Source organism: Epinephelus lanceolatus, chromosome 16 (assembly GCF_041903045.1).
Source record: "Epinephelus lanceolatus isolate andai-2023 chromosome 16, ASM4190304v1, whole genome shotgun sequence".
Classification (NCBI taxonomy): Eukaryota; Metazoa; Chordata; class Actinopteri; order Perciformes; family Serranidae; genus Epinephelus; species Epinephelus lanceolatus.
The window spans coordinates 2,154,683-2,171,105 of NC_135749.1; the positions used below are offsets into that span (position 1 = coordinate 2,154,683).

The following is a 16,423-nucleotide window of genomic DNA, read 5'->3' on the forward strand; positions in this document are numbered from 1 at the left end:
TACACAACATTACATCAGCAACCAGGGAGAACTGTCTGGTGCATGTTCTGAATAAGTCTAACAACAGGTCTAACAACCTCCCAGCAGCTGGGAGTTGGGAGATCCATGACCCAGTTCTGTCTTCAGGTCCAGGCACAGAAGAGCCCTCAATGCCCACATCCAGCACAGACTCATCCACATCCCCATCGGCCAGATCACTAACAGAGGAGCCACAGTCCTCTGGGTTAGCAGGAAGACGTAGGAAGTTCACAGGCATAATCAGGTTCCTGTGGACCACTTTCTCTTGGTCTGTGTCACAGTTCCTGAGTCTGAAAGTATGAGTGTCTTCATGTTTCTCCACAACAGTGTAGAGGTGGTTGTCCCAGCGATCAGCAAGCTTCCTCCTTCCTCATTACCCCTTGTTAGCCAAAAGGATTCTGTCCCCAACATCCACCAATCCACCTTTCAGCTTGCAGTAGCAAAGGTCAGTTTGTCTCTCCTGTTGCTTCCTGGTTGAGACCTGAGCGATCCTAACAGCGTCTGCCAAGTCCTGCCTGAGACGGTGCACATAGGCATCATAGTCCACCACCTGATCACCCAAAAGCACAGACTCGAATATCAGGTCCACGGACAACCTGCCGGTTCTGCTGAACATCAGCTGAAAAGGAGTGAAGCCTATGGTCTCATAGACGGTTTCATTAAAGGAGAAGGTGAGAGATCTCAGCAGCTGTGGCCATCGGGGTTTGGCTTTAGGTGGAAGGGCTCTGATCGTACTAGAAAGGGTGCGACTGAACCTCTCAACTGCACCGTTGCCCATGGGGTGGTAAGGAGTCGTATGAGATTTCTCCACCCCAGCAACCTGGAGCATCCCTTCAGTCAGACGGTTCTCAAAGTTCGCCCCTTGGTCTGAATGCACCTATTCAGGAAACCCATTGATGCAAAAGAAGTTGTTCCAGAGCTGCTGAGCGTCAACCTTAACCGACTGGTCGGGACAGAGACAGGCCTGGGCCAGCTTAGTAAAATGATCAGTCGAGGGACTTGTTGGAAGAGTCCTCAGCTGACCAAAGGTCAATGCAAACCAACTCGAGAGGTCTGGAGGTCCTCACACTCTCAAGTGGCGCTCTGGCTTCAGGTTCAGGAGACTTGCTGAACACACAGTGACAACAGCGCCGTACATACTCCTTCACATCTCCCTCCAGGTAGAGGCCACGTAGAGTGTCTGCTTCTGCCCTTGATGACCTGCCTCGTCATGGACACCTTTGAGGACTTCCTCTTTTACAGCAGAGGGCACAACGTATTGGTAGGTCTCTCTCCTTGTCACAGCATCCTTAGATGTGTGATACAGCCCCCCTTGCTTTGATGGTGAGTTTCTCCCAGTGCCTGATGAGCCACAGAGCATCCACAGGCTCCTGTAAACGTGCTCATCAACGGCCACTCCTCTAGCGGCTTGCAGCTGAAGACTAGTGTGAACCACTTTGACACAACTGCTTCAAGAATGGCACACTGCTTCGAAGCATTTCATACAGTCAGAAGAGTGACATCTGCTGGCTGTGTGTCAGAACTGCATCTAAGTGGAAGACCTGAAAAAGCCTCAGGACTGCCTGTAACGAGGCCTCGCTCTCAGTAGTCACCTGATTGTGGGCGTGCCGAAGCAGGGATCGAAACACTGTCTCGGAACACGCTTCAAAAGGTCAACACTGTGTCGAGCGAACTGGCTCGAGCGTAACATCACTACTCCTTAGTCCTTCTACAGCAATGTTGATGGCTTTGTTAAGCCGAATCCAATAGTCAACAGCAGTCTCAATGGGGCGGGGCTTTGTGTTATATATAGAGGCATAAAGGAGGTCACAGAGTCATTGAAGTGCTGCTTATGTATGTCAAACACAGGTTGAGGGCCTGACCCAATAGTCTCAACATCTCGTGCTCTCCCCCTTAGCTTGCCCAAAACCTCTTCTACCTGGTTACATAGCTCAACGCCCCTCCTGCCCAGATAAAGTCTCATAGCTTCCTCCCACTCAGAGACTGAAACCTTGTCAGTGTGTCTCCCCTGAAAGGGTGTGGCTCATAACTATCATGGCCAACCGTCAGGTTAACCTTAGAAAGATCAGCTGGCCGACCAGTCTTGAGTCGTGGAGACTATCGTAATCTTTTGAGTGTTCATCTGGCAACATGTGTTTCTGTCATCGGGAGTCTCGCCAACTGCGTAACGACCACAAGATTTCTCCACCGAGCCCTCACAGACAGAGCCCCAGATAATGCAGTGACGTCACCAAACTACGTTTTGTCACACATGAACAAAACAGGATATTATGAAGTTCCCCGGCGCTAAACTTTACCTGTCAACATGGAATGTCTGACAGCTCCTGATCCTGTGGACGCCGCCATTGTTGTTGTTGCTTGCTGGCTTGTCCTCCTCACATTTCTTCCGTCCTCCTGTGTGCTGACGTGGGACGTATCCCGCCTCTCATTGGCTGATGCTCTTTGTCAGTCGTGTCACACTTCTCCAGTTTTCTAGCATGCCAGATATCCAGTCCCAGTCACAGACGGGGTGACTTGCTCGTAGGCTTGTTCACACTTGAGGACTCGTCGTGGCAGACTATCTGCCGACTCACCTCCGACCCAAGGTGGCTCTCAAGATCCTCTGCGACGTCAAAATCGTGGTGAACATCGTGTAATGTGAACTAGGCTTAAGTCGCTGAGAACATTAACCAGGACATGTTCGACGTCTTGACCAGAAAGTGCAGACTGACCATCCACCCCAATCTCAGCAGTAGCACATGCATTATCACACACACAGTATGATTAACCCAAGCATAAAGAGGAGTAGGAAACTGACTAAACCACAGCCTTGAGCCCCGACCAGTACCTGACACATTAGACACACCCATTGTTAGTGAAAAACGAAAAAAACCTATAACTCTATGAGACTATTTCTTTTATAGTTTTAATCACTGTTTATCTTATCTTAACATGTTTGCTTCTCTTGACTGTCCATTCAGATAGAGATCCACGCATTAAATGATCACCCCCACAGAAAGGAGAAAAAAAAAATCATAAAATTTACCTTCACAGGTGACATTCACACCAATTTACCAGTTGCATGTACAAAATTACAATTACCACCTCAAGGTAAAGTCTTTTTTTTTGGCCTTCTGGGCTACCATACATCAGATTCAGTCCAAATATCAGGCTTTAAGCCAAAACTGAGACTCACGGCACCAAATGAAAGATCAGAGTCGTCTGTCCCATGTCGAGTCTGCAGCAACACCAGGAAGGAGGAGGGTGTGTCATGGCGCCATTGGAGCGGTGTAGTCCTATCACATGTTGTGTAGTGTCACAGATGACGAGGATCACTGTCAGACTCTGATGTCACTTTATTAAATCTGGTGATGAACACATGAAACATATCTGTCCATCAGGTCTCACAGCTACAGGATCAAATCCATGAGACTCACTGTCTGTTAAACAGTTAGCTGCTAGGGTTAGCCACATGCTAACTTTAAGCTAGCAAATTTACCGAACAGTTAGCCTACGTAACAATTTACTCCTCTTACGTCACAAACAACATCCTGACATCAGCAGTTGTTGTGTGGAGCACATCTTCACATGCGTGACGAATAAAGTGTCAAATATAAGTTATATTAACGGAGCTCAGCACAAGCTAACTCACCGCGTCCGTGGGGCGTTCAGGTGTCTGCAGATAAATAAGAGTTGTAACTCATAAATCATAATAAAAAGAGACAGAATAAAACAGTGACTAACTTGATACTGTACAGGCAGGTACATGATAATAAATTAAATGCAGTGCACCTTCAGTGATGACAGATACACAGCTGGTGATGGCGAGTGGGATCACTGACACATTAAAAACATTAACTTTAAATACTGTCAGACTACAGAAAGTAAAAGGGACATTGACAGACTTCAGCCTGTGTTTTTAACGATCACCTTCCACACCAGTGGTTCCTCACCTTTTCTTTTTGGCATCTAACCCTGGTCACATGTTTAGTTTCTCGTCAACATCCTTTTGTTTGTGCAGCTTTTTGTTTCCCAACACCAACATTTAAAAAAAAGTCTGATTGTTGGAGCACCGCCTGATGACTTCCTGTTCATACCGGCTGTTAACAGATTCCTTCCTCATGCGATGCCAGTGGAGGTGACGGGGGACAAAATCCAGAGTCTTCATCCTGTGCAAAACTATACTCCATAGTTTATCATGAGGTTTTAATAATCTGAGTAAATCAAGTGATATGTACCAGACATATAGTATTAGTAGTGCAGAATGTGCTTGTTGAGCTGCCACTGTAAAATATTTGACTGTATGTATACAGTAAATTACTGTAAAATGACAGCTGTATACTGTGATCTCAGAGAAGTTATCAGAATCAGAATCAGAAATACTTTATTGATCCCCGAGGGGAAATTATTTATGTTACAGGTGCTCCTTGCAAGAGAGGAAAGATACGTGAAAATATAAGAAATTTAAACAATAGTATTAACAAATATATAGTTATAGTTAAATAAACAGGAATTATTAACAAACATAAACGTAAATATATATATATATATATTGCAAACTGAACAAGATTATTTACATAAACAGAATATATACAGTCAGGGTGAATGGGGTTATTGCACAAGTTAAATGAAATTATTGCGGTGTGTGAAAAAGTCTCAGGGCCACTCAGAGGGAGGAGTTGTACAGTTTGATGGCCACAGGCAGGAATGATTTCCTGTGGCGCTCAGTGGCACATCTATTTCCTGTGGCGCTCAGTGGTACATCTATGCCTGTATATTACTGTAATTTAACAGTATTTAACAGTATTAACAGCCTGGACTTCTGTGGGGGAGTTGAGGGGAATCCTCCCGTAGGAATTGTTTCTTTTTTTAACAAGCTCTATTTTAATGCTTTTTAAAAATGTATCCTGGTATATCATATACCCCTTAGAACTGTTGGCTTACGACTGCGTCCCTCAGGGAGTGGTACTGCATGACTAGGAGGGACCAGGCTCACTGCTACGAGCTATCCGACCCCGTGTGATCCCGTGTGACCAAACTAAGAGCTGCATCCGCGTACTTGGCGTAAAGTCAAACATGTTCTCAGTGGGTGTTGGCCTCCGACAGGGTCGTCCCTTGTCACCAATCCTGTTTGTGATATTCGTGGACAGGATCTCAAGGCACAGCCGGGGGAAGGAAGGGGTCCAGTTTGAGGACCTCAGAGTTGAATCTCTGCTCTTTACAGATGATGTTGTTCTGTTGGCTTCATCACACCGTGACTTCCAGCATGACCTGGGGCGGTTTGAGTGTGAAGGGGTCGGGATGAGAGTCAGCACCTCCAAATCTGAGGCCGTGGTTCTCTGCTGGAAAAATGTGGATTGTTCCCTCCGGGTTGGGAGAGAGTTCCTGCCTCAAGCGAAGGAGTTCAAGTATTGAGATCTTGAGGGTAGAATGGAGCGAGAGATGGATCAGCAGTTTGGTGCGGCTTTTGCAGTGATGTGGACACTGCGCCAGACAGTCGTGGTTCAGAGGGAGCTGGGCCGGAGGGCAAAGCTTTCAATTTCCTGGTCCATCTCCGTCCCAACCCTCACCTATGGTCATGAGCTCTGGGTAGTGACTGAAAGAATGAGATCACAGATACAAGCGTCTGAAATGAGTTTCTTCTGTAGGGTGTCTCAGAGATAGGGGGAGGAGCTCAGACATCCAGGGGGAGCTCGGAGGCGCTGCACCTTCATGTTGAAAGGGGTCAGTTGAGGTGGTTTGTGCAGACCCAGAACACACTGGAGGGATTATATATCTCATCTGGTCTGGCAACACCTTGGGATCCCCTAGGAGGAGCTGGAAAGTGTTGCTGAGGAGAGGGACATCTGGGGTGCTTTGCTCAGCCTGCTGCCCCCAGGACCCGCCCCGGATGAAAATTGATGTATTATTAATAAAAGAAACCACACACGCTCTGACTTACGTGGCGCTGTACAGAGACACAACATCAGTGGTTGAATGTAATAAATGACAAGTTTATTGTTGCACAAAATGTACAAAATAACAAGCAAATGGACAGCCCCTCTCCCCCCCACACAGCGTCCCTCCCCTCCCTCTGGTTCATCTGCAATAATAATGAAGCTGAATTTCTGAAACCTATGACTACGGCAAGTCCGATGGTCCAAGCCAAACGCATGGTAATTCTGAGAGACAACACATACCCAATTTCAGCGTCACTGAACAATTAAAAATGAATAAAAACACCTTATTTACACATTTCTGTCAGAACTTTTACAACATGCCATCTATATATTTATACAGAATATGCTTGTGCACATACCCCTGTATAGAAAATATATTATAAGATCAAATTAAATTAGACTAAGGGCTATAGACATCCAAAGTACAGCACTTGTTCTTTTTAATCTCCGTTTGAATCTTTTTTTAGTTTCATTTTTATTTCCCACTTATTCAATGACGTAGCTCTTTAACCACCTCGTACTAAAACTAAGAGTTGTATGCAGACTGTGTTTTTCCTCGAGGACCCAAGCTGACCATGTAGATGCCTGCTGAGAAGAGACTCATATTTACACTGTGACACTCAGATCTCTCCCTTAAAATGCACGTGTGACTCTTTCTGACTGTGTGTGTGTGTCGGCTTGTGTCGTCTCGGCTGTTTCATATGATGTTTGTGATGTTTTACAAGATTTCAACCCCTCAAATCCCCCCCCCCCCCTCCTCCTCCTTCTCCTCCTCCTCTTCATCGGCCTCCTCTTCATCCAGCCTGGCTTGATGATACAATAAAAGTAAAAACCAATCAGCTTTGGCACTGGGTGAAGAAGTAAGTGTGCTGTGGTTTCCCAGAAAGCCTCTCATGGATCATACGAGTCGAGTAAAATCTGATTCGTCCCTGTTTGTGCACTAATGTGAAATCAAAGAGAGCAAATCTGCCGTTCTCAGAGTTTGAGATTTAACATATTAGTGCAGAGAAAAAGGGATGAAGGAGCTGATGTCTAACAAGATAGTACTGTGATATCTAAACCACATTAGCACCATGGAGAAAGAGAGAGTGAACAAAGTTGTTCAAGTAAAGCCAGACTACTCACGAGATGTTTCGTGCTGGAACATTTACAGCGTCGGGCACACAGCATGGAGGGGATTTTTATGTGCCGAGGAAAAATCAGGTATCTCATGGATGGAGGGATGGATGGATGGGAATAAGGGTGAGGGTGACGGGCAATGAGGGAGAAATCAGGGCAAAGAGAATGGAGGCATCCTAACAACTTGTGTCCTTGCCTCCTCTACTTCAGCTGCACCGACGCAGAAAAGAAACAAACAGGCAGAAGCAAATCTCCGGAGTGCATCCATCACATTGCTCCATGAATCACCTGAGCTCGGTGCAGCTGAAGGAGTCAGACATCTGCAACCTCAAGAGCTTCAAACCTCCTCCGGTGTAACTGAGCGAGGGGGCACGGGAAAGTCTGCGGGAATCACTTTGGGATCAGATCTCAGGGGAAAGGAGATGGTGTCGTTTCAAAGTGTGTGCAAAAATACTTGTCAGACTACTGCTGGAACATGAACCCTCTCTGTTTTTGTACATTTTCAGTTTGTGTCGGTTCTGACCTTAAATTTTGCAATATAGCTTCCTCTTTAACCCTACGTCTTCTTCATCTGCTGCTTGTGTTTCACTTGTTTTAATATATATCTATATTTTCTTTTCTGGCTTTTTTTTTTCTCTTTTCTTACTTTACAAAATGAGAGACAGAATGATGGACAGCTGACAATATATATAATTATTTTCCTCTTCTTATTATCATCAGGTTTGTGTGGACCTGGAGATGATTTTCTTTGTTCGTTGTAAACAAACAGGTTTATCAGCCACTGGCGTTTGTTTCCTCCTCCTTCTTCCTCTCTTTTTCCTCCTTCTTCAAGTGCGCTCCTTCGTTCCTCCCTCTCTCCTCCTTCTCATTGCAGCAGGGCCCTGATTTGTTTGGAGGTGCTGTCATCATTTAGATGCCGTGTCGTATACCTGAAGGAGACAGTGACAGAGACATCAGAATGCTCTGAGACATATTTGTGCGTCACATCTGTTTATATCTCTTTCTCTGTCACTAAAACACACACACATGTTCATACACACCTCAGTGCATTCAGAAGTCCCTCCACACTGTTGGACGGTTGCTCTTTCAGCACCTTGATGCAGCCCTTCATCTGCGCGACACAAAGACGACACACGGTGTTAGAGAAAGGTCAGCAGCCTCAGATCTACCTCATCTCCTGCTGCTGCAGCCAAACACCAACTCTGCACACACCGCACCTTTATAAAGTCAAAGTGTGTGAATATGTTTCGTACATGAGCAAACACAGGTCTTGATAAGGTTAGACCTGTGGTTCCCTCTGGGCTCGTTATGCTTTAACATGAAGTGTGATCTATTGTCTGTCCAGGTGAGGATGATGATCCTGCTGAATCAAAGAAATATTTTTGCTCTTCTCACTGTTTGATTTAAAGGGACAGTTCACTCCAAAATCAAACATACATATTTCTCCTGTTACCCGTAGCACTATGTATCAGTCTAGATAGTATTAGTGTGAGTTGCACAGTGTTGGAGATATCGGCTGTAGAGATGTCTGCCTTCTCTCCAGTATAATGGAACTAGATGGTGCTCGGCTTATGGTGCTCAAAGCGCCAAAAAAATACATTTAAAAACTCAACATCAACGTCTCTTCGCAGGAATCATGACCTGGTTACTCAAGATTTTCCACAGACTTTGTTGTGAGCAGTTTCATGTATGGAACTATTTTCTTTCTGCTGAACTACACCTGTCAATTGACCTATGGCTAAGCCCCGCCCTCAAACGCAATGAGCCAATCACAGTGCGTATAGCCATAAACTCAGACATTCTCTGCCTGGACGTCCATTGAAATGCATTACAGAAAGTCAGTTTGTTCGGTTTTATGAGCTTTTTCGGGGATTTGAAGTTTAAAAATGGTCAAACGGTGTGCATGGGGTACATGCAACTCTGACACAAGGTATCCTGAGAGGCTGGGCGACCAGGTGTATTTTTTACACTTTAAACCACATCTCAAGCGAGAAAAGTGTCTCCTTTGGATAAAGTTGTGTGGTAACGTTAGACCACAACATCAACTCAACGTGAATAAGATTAACAATGATGTCTACATCTGTTCTAAGGTAAGTCAACATTGTGTTTGAGGCAACATATTGTCACTTTGCTGGAAAGAAATATAAAGTTATCTTTAACATCTCTAGCTAACGTTAGCTAAAGTTAGCCTAACGTTAGCTCCTAGCTGCGTTGTTCATCATGTCACCTTGTTTGCTGGGAGTTCATTAGCCTATTTTGTTCTAGTTTTGTACTTTGGTGATCGTACATCATTGTTAGCTGTTGTCCAAAGGGCTCTAGTTAAGCTAACGTTAACTTCTGGAGCTTAGCTTCATTAACTTATCTGTAATGGCAGAGATAACAAAGGTTGGCAAACGTTATGCTGAATGATTCAGTGTAAATACTGTAGCACCAAACTAACGGAGAGACACTCTTGGTAAAGATGGTAAAAAGGCCGTTATCCTTTTCTCATATTCTGAGCCAAAAACCTTAACTTCAGTGGCACTTTAACTTGTTGTCTTTGATGGTGACGGCAACCAGATGCGGTTCACAAGCGTACACTGTGACCTGTAAATTTTGGCTTGTAATTTAAGCTTTTCATCGACCTTCTCAACAATAAAATGATGAATATATCCCTCCAATGCGTAGTTTAGGCCCTTTTGGTTACTTCTCAATGACATCTGATCGTTATGTCTCCAAAAATCATCAGTTGCCTCCTGTGAAATGCCGTGTACTGTGACACCTGCCATAGCGCCGCTCACTGAATGTTGATAGTTTGTCCGAGTGAGTGGAGGGGGCGTGGCTTAGCCATAGGTCAATTGTATCACCGTGCAGAGGGAACGTCCACTTGGACTCAGGGATGAGCTCATTAGATTTTGGTGGTCAAAGATCAGTGTGACCTAACAAAATGTGTTTTTGGTCATAACTCAAGAATTCACACGCTAATTATGAGAAAAGGATAAAATAATGAAGTGATGACATTTTATATCCAAAAGGTCAAAGGTCAGCTTCACTGTGACATCATTATGTTCCGCATAAAACACTTTCCTGGCCATTAGTCAGCGTCCAAACTAATGCTAAGCCAACATTAGCACCACGTCAAAGTAAAAACAAATATAGGCTATAGTGTGAAAGAGGACTGAGGCCCCATCAGAGCTGAAGTGGACCAGGAATAGAACTGAGTCCTTTTCCAAATGAGCTGACAATGTGAACACAAAAAGAACTGAGTCCCTTTTGTTTTGGTCCACTTTTTCGTGCACTTTAAGAGGACTGAGTTCAGTTTGTTTCAAAAGGACTGTATGTGAAAACAACCTTTAACCAAGCAGCTAACTTCCTGTTTAGCCCTTCGCTAGCTAGAATGGGGATAAATGATTTAACTGTGCGGCTCTTCTAGACTTAAATGTTATCGAACTGAAAGGATCAAATTCTGATAGTGAAAGGAGTCATTTTGTGAGGGCTGGGACAGACATCTCTTTACTAATGTAAGTCTATGGGAAAAAGACTTTTTGGGCCCCACGGCATCATGAGACAGACCAGACATTAGCCCAGTACTGTTCCTGGGGACTTGGCACAGAAGCCAACCTGACCAAGAGCCAGTTTGGGTGTCGCACTGTGTCTAATGTCATCAAATAGACATTTTAAAGGGGGTGTTTAAGAGTGTTGCAGCTTCTCAGGAGGCAGATCTGTTTTAAACTGTGTACTCACATCGATTTTGGAGGTCTTGGCAAAAGCCCCGACGGGGTGAACGTGGTCGTAGAGAATGATGACTCCCACCATCACCCTCATGCAGAACAGCATGGTGTCTGTGTTGGTGAACCGACAGCGGTACTCCCTGTGACGGAGACAGTGATGGAGGAGAGCAGTTTAACACACAGGCATTAAGCAGATTGTTGAATCAGAGCAGAGAGCAGGATGGGACGTGGAGTCAGGCGCAGATTATTGCTACTGTTATCTGAAGCTCTGTGCGATTGTCTCCACAAATTGCTGATGACTTTTTATTCACATAGAGACATAAAGAAAGATGAACCATTTTAAATGTAGCATGATGGACTCCATCAATGAATGAATGAGTGAACGAGTGTGATTCATTCTATTGAATTACTCAAACATGAGAAGGCCTCTTTGTGTTCACTTTGAAAGGCTCATTAATTAAAATCTGGGCTTCTGACCTTTGGAGAGGACGAGCAGAGACACAGATGAGCTGAAGAAAGGATGATGGAAGGAAGTGTGGAAATACTCACGGAGTCTCCAGCATGACACGGCACACACAGGCCATGGTGCTCAGACAGTCTGTGGTGTCCTCTATGGGCAAGGTCTTATTCTAAAGGACAGAACAAAGAGACATGAGAGCAGAGCAAAGCCTGTTACGGTTCATTCATTTAAATGTTTGGAAGTGAGATAAACACTGAGAACGCTCATCTCTCCCCTCTTTCCTCCCTCTGTAGTTTACTGACTGAACAAAATGTTCTGCCACCAGGTGGAGACAAGGCTGCAGTTTGGTAAAGTATGAGGAAGGCAGGGCGACTTTGCTGAGAGGCAATCGTGACCAACATGTCCTCTAAATGTTGCAGTGGTCTCAAATGTCTGTTGGTCGTGATGCTCTGAGGTGTAGAGATCATAAGAAACACTAGAATACAGTTCTGACAGTAAAAGAAGGAGGGGGAAGTTTCAGCAGCTCAGTTCTCAGAGTCTACTTTTTGTTTTAACCAAGTCTCAGTACAAGAGACTTATCTACAGACATGGGTGGGTTATGAGACAACGGGCCCCTGGGCACAGACATACAAAGGGCCCCAACACCTTTTCAACATAGGAGCAAAACACACAGACTTTGTGGTGGTGTTGCGTTTCTTAGTAGTTGTTATGCATCTTTTTGTGGTTTTAATTTTGTCTCTCTGTGGTTGGTTTGTGTCTCTTTGTTGTCATTTAACTTTAATTTTTTAGGTTGTTGTGTCACTGTGGTCTTTTTGTGTCTCTTTGTTGTCATTTTGTGTCTCTTTGAAGTCATTTTTGTGTGTCTTTGTGGTCTTTTTGTGTCTCAATAGGGTCTTTTGTGTCTATCTGTGGTCATTTTTTTCTCTTTGAAGTCATTTTGTGTGTCTTTGTGGTCTTTTTGTGTCTCTTTGAAGTCATTGTCTTTTTTCTGATCTTTTTGTGTCTCAATAGGGTCTTTTGTGCCTATCTGTGGTCATTTTTTTGTCTCTTTGAAGTCATTTTATGTCTTTGTAGTCATTTTGTGTCTCTCTGTGGTCATTTAGTGTCTCTTTGTAGTCATTTTGTGTCTCTTTGTGGTCTTTTTGTGACTCTTTGTGGTTTTTCTGTGTCTTTTTTTGTCTCTTTGTGGTCATTTTGTGTCTCTGAAGTCAATTTTGTCTCTTTGTGGTCTTTTTGTGTCTTTTTGTGTCTCTTTGTAGTATTTTTTTGTCTCTTTGTAGTCTTTTTGTGTCTCTTTGTAGTCATTTTTTATCTCTTTGTGGTCTTTCTGTGTCTTTTTTTGTCTCTTTGTGGTCATTTTGTGTCTCTAAAGTCATTTTTGTCTCTTTGTGGTCTTTTTGTGTCTTTTTGTGTCTCTTTGTAGTCATTTTTGTCTCTTTGTGGTCTTTTTGTGTCTCTTTGTAGTCATTTTTTGTCTCTTTGTGGTCTTTCTGTGTCTTTTTTTGTCTCTTTGTGGTCATTTTGTGTCTCTAAAGTAATTTTTGTCTCTTTGTGGTCTTTTTGTGTCTCTTTGTAGTCATTTTTTGTCTCTTTGTGGTCTTTCTGTGTCTTTTTTGTCTCTTTGAGGTCATTTTGTGTCTCTGAAGTCAATTTTGTCTCTTTGTGGTCTATTTGTGTCTTTTTGTGCCTCTTTGTGGTCTTTTTGTGTCTCTTTGTAGTCATTTTGTGTCTCTTTGTGGTCTTTTTGTGTCTCTTTGTGGTCTTTCTGTGTCTTTTTTTGTCTCTTCGGGGTCATTTTGTGTCTCGGAAGTCATTTTTGTCTCTTTGTGGTCTTTTTGTATCTCTTTGTAGTCATTTTTTGTCTCTTTGTGGTCTTTTTGTATGTCTTTGTAGTCATTTTGTGTCTCTTTGTGGTCTTTTTGTGTCTCTTTGTGGTTTTTCTGTGTCTTTTTTTGTCTTTTTGTGGTCATTTTGTGTCTCTGAAGTCATTTTTTGTCTCTTTGTGGTCTTTTTGTATCTCTTTGTAGTCATTTTTTGTCTCTTTGTGGTCTTTCTGTGTCTTTTTTTGTCTCTTTGTGGTCATTTTGTGTCTCTAAAGTCATTTTTGTCTCTTTGTGGTCTTTTTGTGTCTTTTTGTGTCTCTTTGTAGTCATTTTTTGTCTCTTTGTGGTCTTTTTGTGTCTCTTTGTAGTCATTTTTTGTCTCTTTGTGGTCTTTCTGTGTCTTTTTTTGTCTCTTTGTGGTCATTTTGTGTCTCTAAAGTAATTTTTGTCTCTTTGTGGTCTTTTTGTGTCTCTTTGTAGTCATTTTTTGTCTCTTTGTGGTCTTTCTGTGTCTTTTTTGTCTCTTTGAGGTCATTTTGTGTCTCTGAAGTCAATTTTGTCTCTTTGTGGTCTATTTGTGTCTTTTTGTGCCTCTTTGTGGTCTTTTTGTGTCTCTTTGTAGTCATTTTGTGTCTCTTTGTGGTCTTTTTGTGTCTCTTTGTGGTCTTTCTGTGTCTTTTTTTGTCTCTTCGGGGTCATTTTGTGTCTCGGAAGTCATTTTTGTCTCTTTGTGGTCTTTTTGTATCTCTTTGTAGTCATTTTTTGTCTCTTTGTGGTCTTTTTGTATCTCTTTGTAGTCATTTTGTGTCTCTTTGTGGTCTTTTTGTGTCTCTTTGTGGTTTTTCTGTGTCTTTTTTTGTCTTTTTGTGGTCTTTTTGTATCTCTTTGTAGTCATTTTTTGTCTCTTTGTGGTCTTTTTGTGTCTCTTTATATTCATTTTTGTGTGTCTTTGTGGTCTTTTTGTGTCTCAGTAGGGTCTTTTGTGTCTATCTGTGGTCTTTTTGTGTGTCTTTGTGGTCCTTTTGTCTCTTTGTTGTCATTTGGTGCCACATTGTGGTCTTTTGGTGTCTCTTTGTGGCCATTTCTGGTCTTTGTGAGTCTCTTTCTGGTTGGTTTGTGTTCATTTGAGTGACATCTTGCAGGTTCAGGCCGGGGGAGCCCCTGACACTCGGGGTCCTTGGTCCGCTCAGTAATCAATCCATGTCCTTAGACCTGACTTGGGAAGAATCGGAGACGTACCTCTGAAACAAACTTGGTGGTGGCGTTACTCAGAGTCTTCAGCATTGGTGTTGCCTCAGCGTAGAACAGAGACATCCGATTCGCCATCTCATTGTTGACCTCGTTCTCTGCTTCCAGCTGTGTGCAGGTACAAAGCAGATGTCCTTAATAAACATTTATCATCAGTTGCACTCAGTCCAATAATCATCCAGTCATCTGTGTGACTCGAATGGCAGATGGAATTGTATGGTTAGGAGGAAAGAACGACCTCCACCTGAATGATTTGAGAGACAAAGAGGAGCCATGCAACATGAACAGCCTCACCTGCTGGTTGTTCAGCCTGTTCCTGCTTATAGTCCTCCTGTAGTAGCTGAAGTCATTCTGAATGGCTGGATTTGTCATCTGCACAGAGAGAGAGGAGGTGATTTATCATATGGATTCTCCAGCACAGTAAAGGTCAGTCTGTGAGCTAATCAGACCATACGTTATCCTGCTCACCTTCAGTTCATCGAAGCTGAGTGTGAAGTGAAGGATCTCAGCGAACTGTTTGGCGAGGGCCTGCTCTCTCTCCAGGTGCTGCATGGGAGCGTACGGCGGGCTCGTCAGCGCCTCCAGCAGGCTGCGCAAGGCGTTCTCTGCAAAGGTGTCAGACATGTATCTGCATGAGCTGGAATCTGCACGCCACACTGCTAATGTTCAGGTTTTCATCTCCCTCTTGTGTTCAGACTGCTGTAACTCTCTAATCTGACCTGGATCTCAAGTCTCTTTCACGTCACTAGATTTAAGAACAAAATGCAGCAGCAGCAGATTTAAACTGCTTCAAACACATGAAGTCACTTCAGCTCCGTCCCGTCCTCGCTGCATATCATGGGATACCTTTCAGACATGGACCCAGCACTTTTAGGGCACAGAGGGATCTGGCCTCAGGCAGTAGGACAGGCCTTTGGATCCCCTCAGAGAAGAGGGCTCAGGTCCTCAAACGGAAACCTTCTGGCTGCCATTTAACTTTTAATGTGACCAGAAATTTAACATTAGAGCCCTCGAGCTTCAACATGTCTGTTTAACTCTAAATGTGGAGTTCTTTGTAACACAGTTAGCCAGGCTAGCTGTGTGGCTTTAAGGATGACCATGCTGGTGTGTCGATTGGTCAGTCGGTTCACCACATTGATTTAGAAATATCAACAACTTCAGCTTCATTGATTGCCCTCAAATCTGGTATAGATGACACATTAACTTCGGTGATCACTCCTCCACAGATTTAGCATTGCCCTCCTGTAACTGTCAGGCTCAAGATGGATGGTTCTTAAAAAGGACCAAAATCGATGCAGCAGAAGCAGAGTTAATCTTTCTAATCCATGCACTCCTCATTAAAACCTGCTGCCTAAATTACACACAATGCACCACAACCATCCACAGTTTGATCAGATGCTGCGTTCCAATTACCTTTGAGGACCTGACCGTTCTCACCCCCAACTCGTCAAATGCTGCTGCTTTGTCAGTGACTTCAGCGTCAGAATGTACAGAGGAAACTTTTGCTATGATACACACCAGGTGGCAGCTATTTCTGACGCCGCCGGCCACAGCCAGACACGTCAAATACAACCGCTTTGTCAGAGAATGTCAGCGTCAGACACCGATGCACTGAGACACTATTCGTGGTTGTATAATCTGCACTGAGCGGCGTCTGTTTCTGACACCGTCTGCAATAGTATAAGGAGCGAGAGAGTCCCTATAGGGCGGGTCGTACGAGAGATGGATGGGACTAACAAACACTGGACTTTCACCCCGCAGACTGCTGCTCATTTCCTGCGTTAGCTTGGTAGCAGCTAACGTAGCCTGAAGCCTCTGAGGAGCAGGCTGCAGACGCTCTGCAGTTCAGCAGCTCTCTTTTTGCATTAACAATACATTTCCTTCAACTAGACAAACTAAATGAACATATACTGTGCGTGTGACTCCACAGAGACCACACGGCGGCCTCACACAGCCTGAGCGCCCTCGTGGACGCTGTATCACCGACCACACATATCCTCTGTGTCACACATGCTATTGAACCTAAGCCTGTTCTCTAACAAATCAGACACCAGAGCTGGACCTCAGAGGCTCTGTGGAGCAGTGATGCCTCAGAAGCAAAGTCCCCCGAGGCCCCATCCCTTTCTC

The 16,423-nt window shown here is 44.0% G+C and overlaps 1 protein-coding gene across 4 annotated transcripts in view; it reads right to left on the reverse strand.

Annotated features, from left to right (window-relative positions):
- Positions 1-5,969: 5,969 nt before the first annotated feature.
- Positions 5,970-16,423, reverse strand: part of fam49al (family with sequence similarity 49 member A, like) — a 45,675-nt gene continuing 35,221 nt past the window's right edge. For all 4 annotated transcript variants that reach the window (XM_033636888.2, XM_033636890.2, XM_033636889.2 and 1 more), the window contains 7 exons: positions 14,765-14,901; positions 14,591-14,668; positions 14,288-14,404; positions 11,315-11,394; positions 10,779-10,905; positions 8,096-8,166; positions 5,970-7,984 (listed from right to left, as the gene is read on the reverse strand). In XM_033636888.2, the coding sequence (XP_033492779.1) occupies positions 7,921-7,984; positions 8,096-8,166; positions 10,779-10,905; positions 11,315-11,394; positions 14,288-14,404; positions 14,591-14,668; positions 14,765-14,901 (674 nt within the window). In that variant the 3' untranslated portion in view covers positions 5,970-7,920. The remainder of the gene's footprint in view (positions 7,985-8,095; positions 8,167-10,778; positions 10,906-11,314; positions 11,395-14,287; positions 14,405-14,590; positions 14,669-14,764; positions 14,902-16,423) is intronic.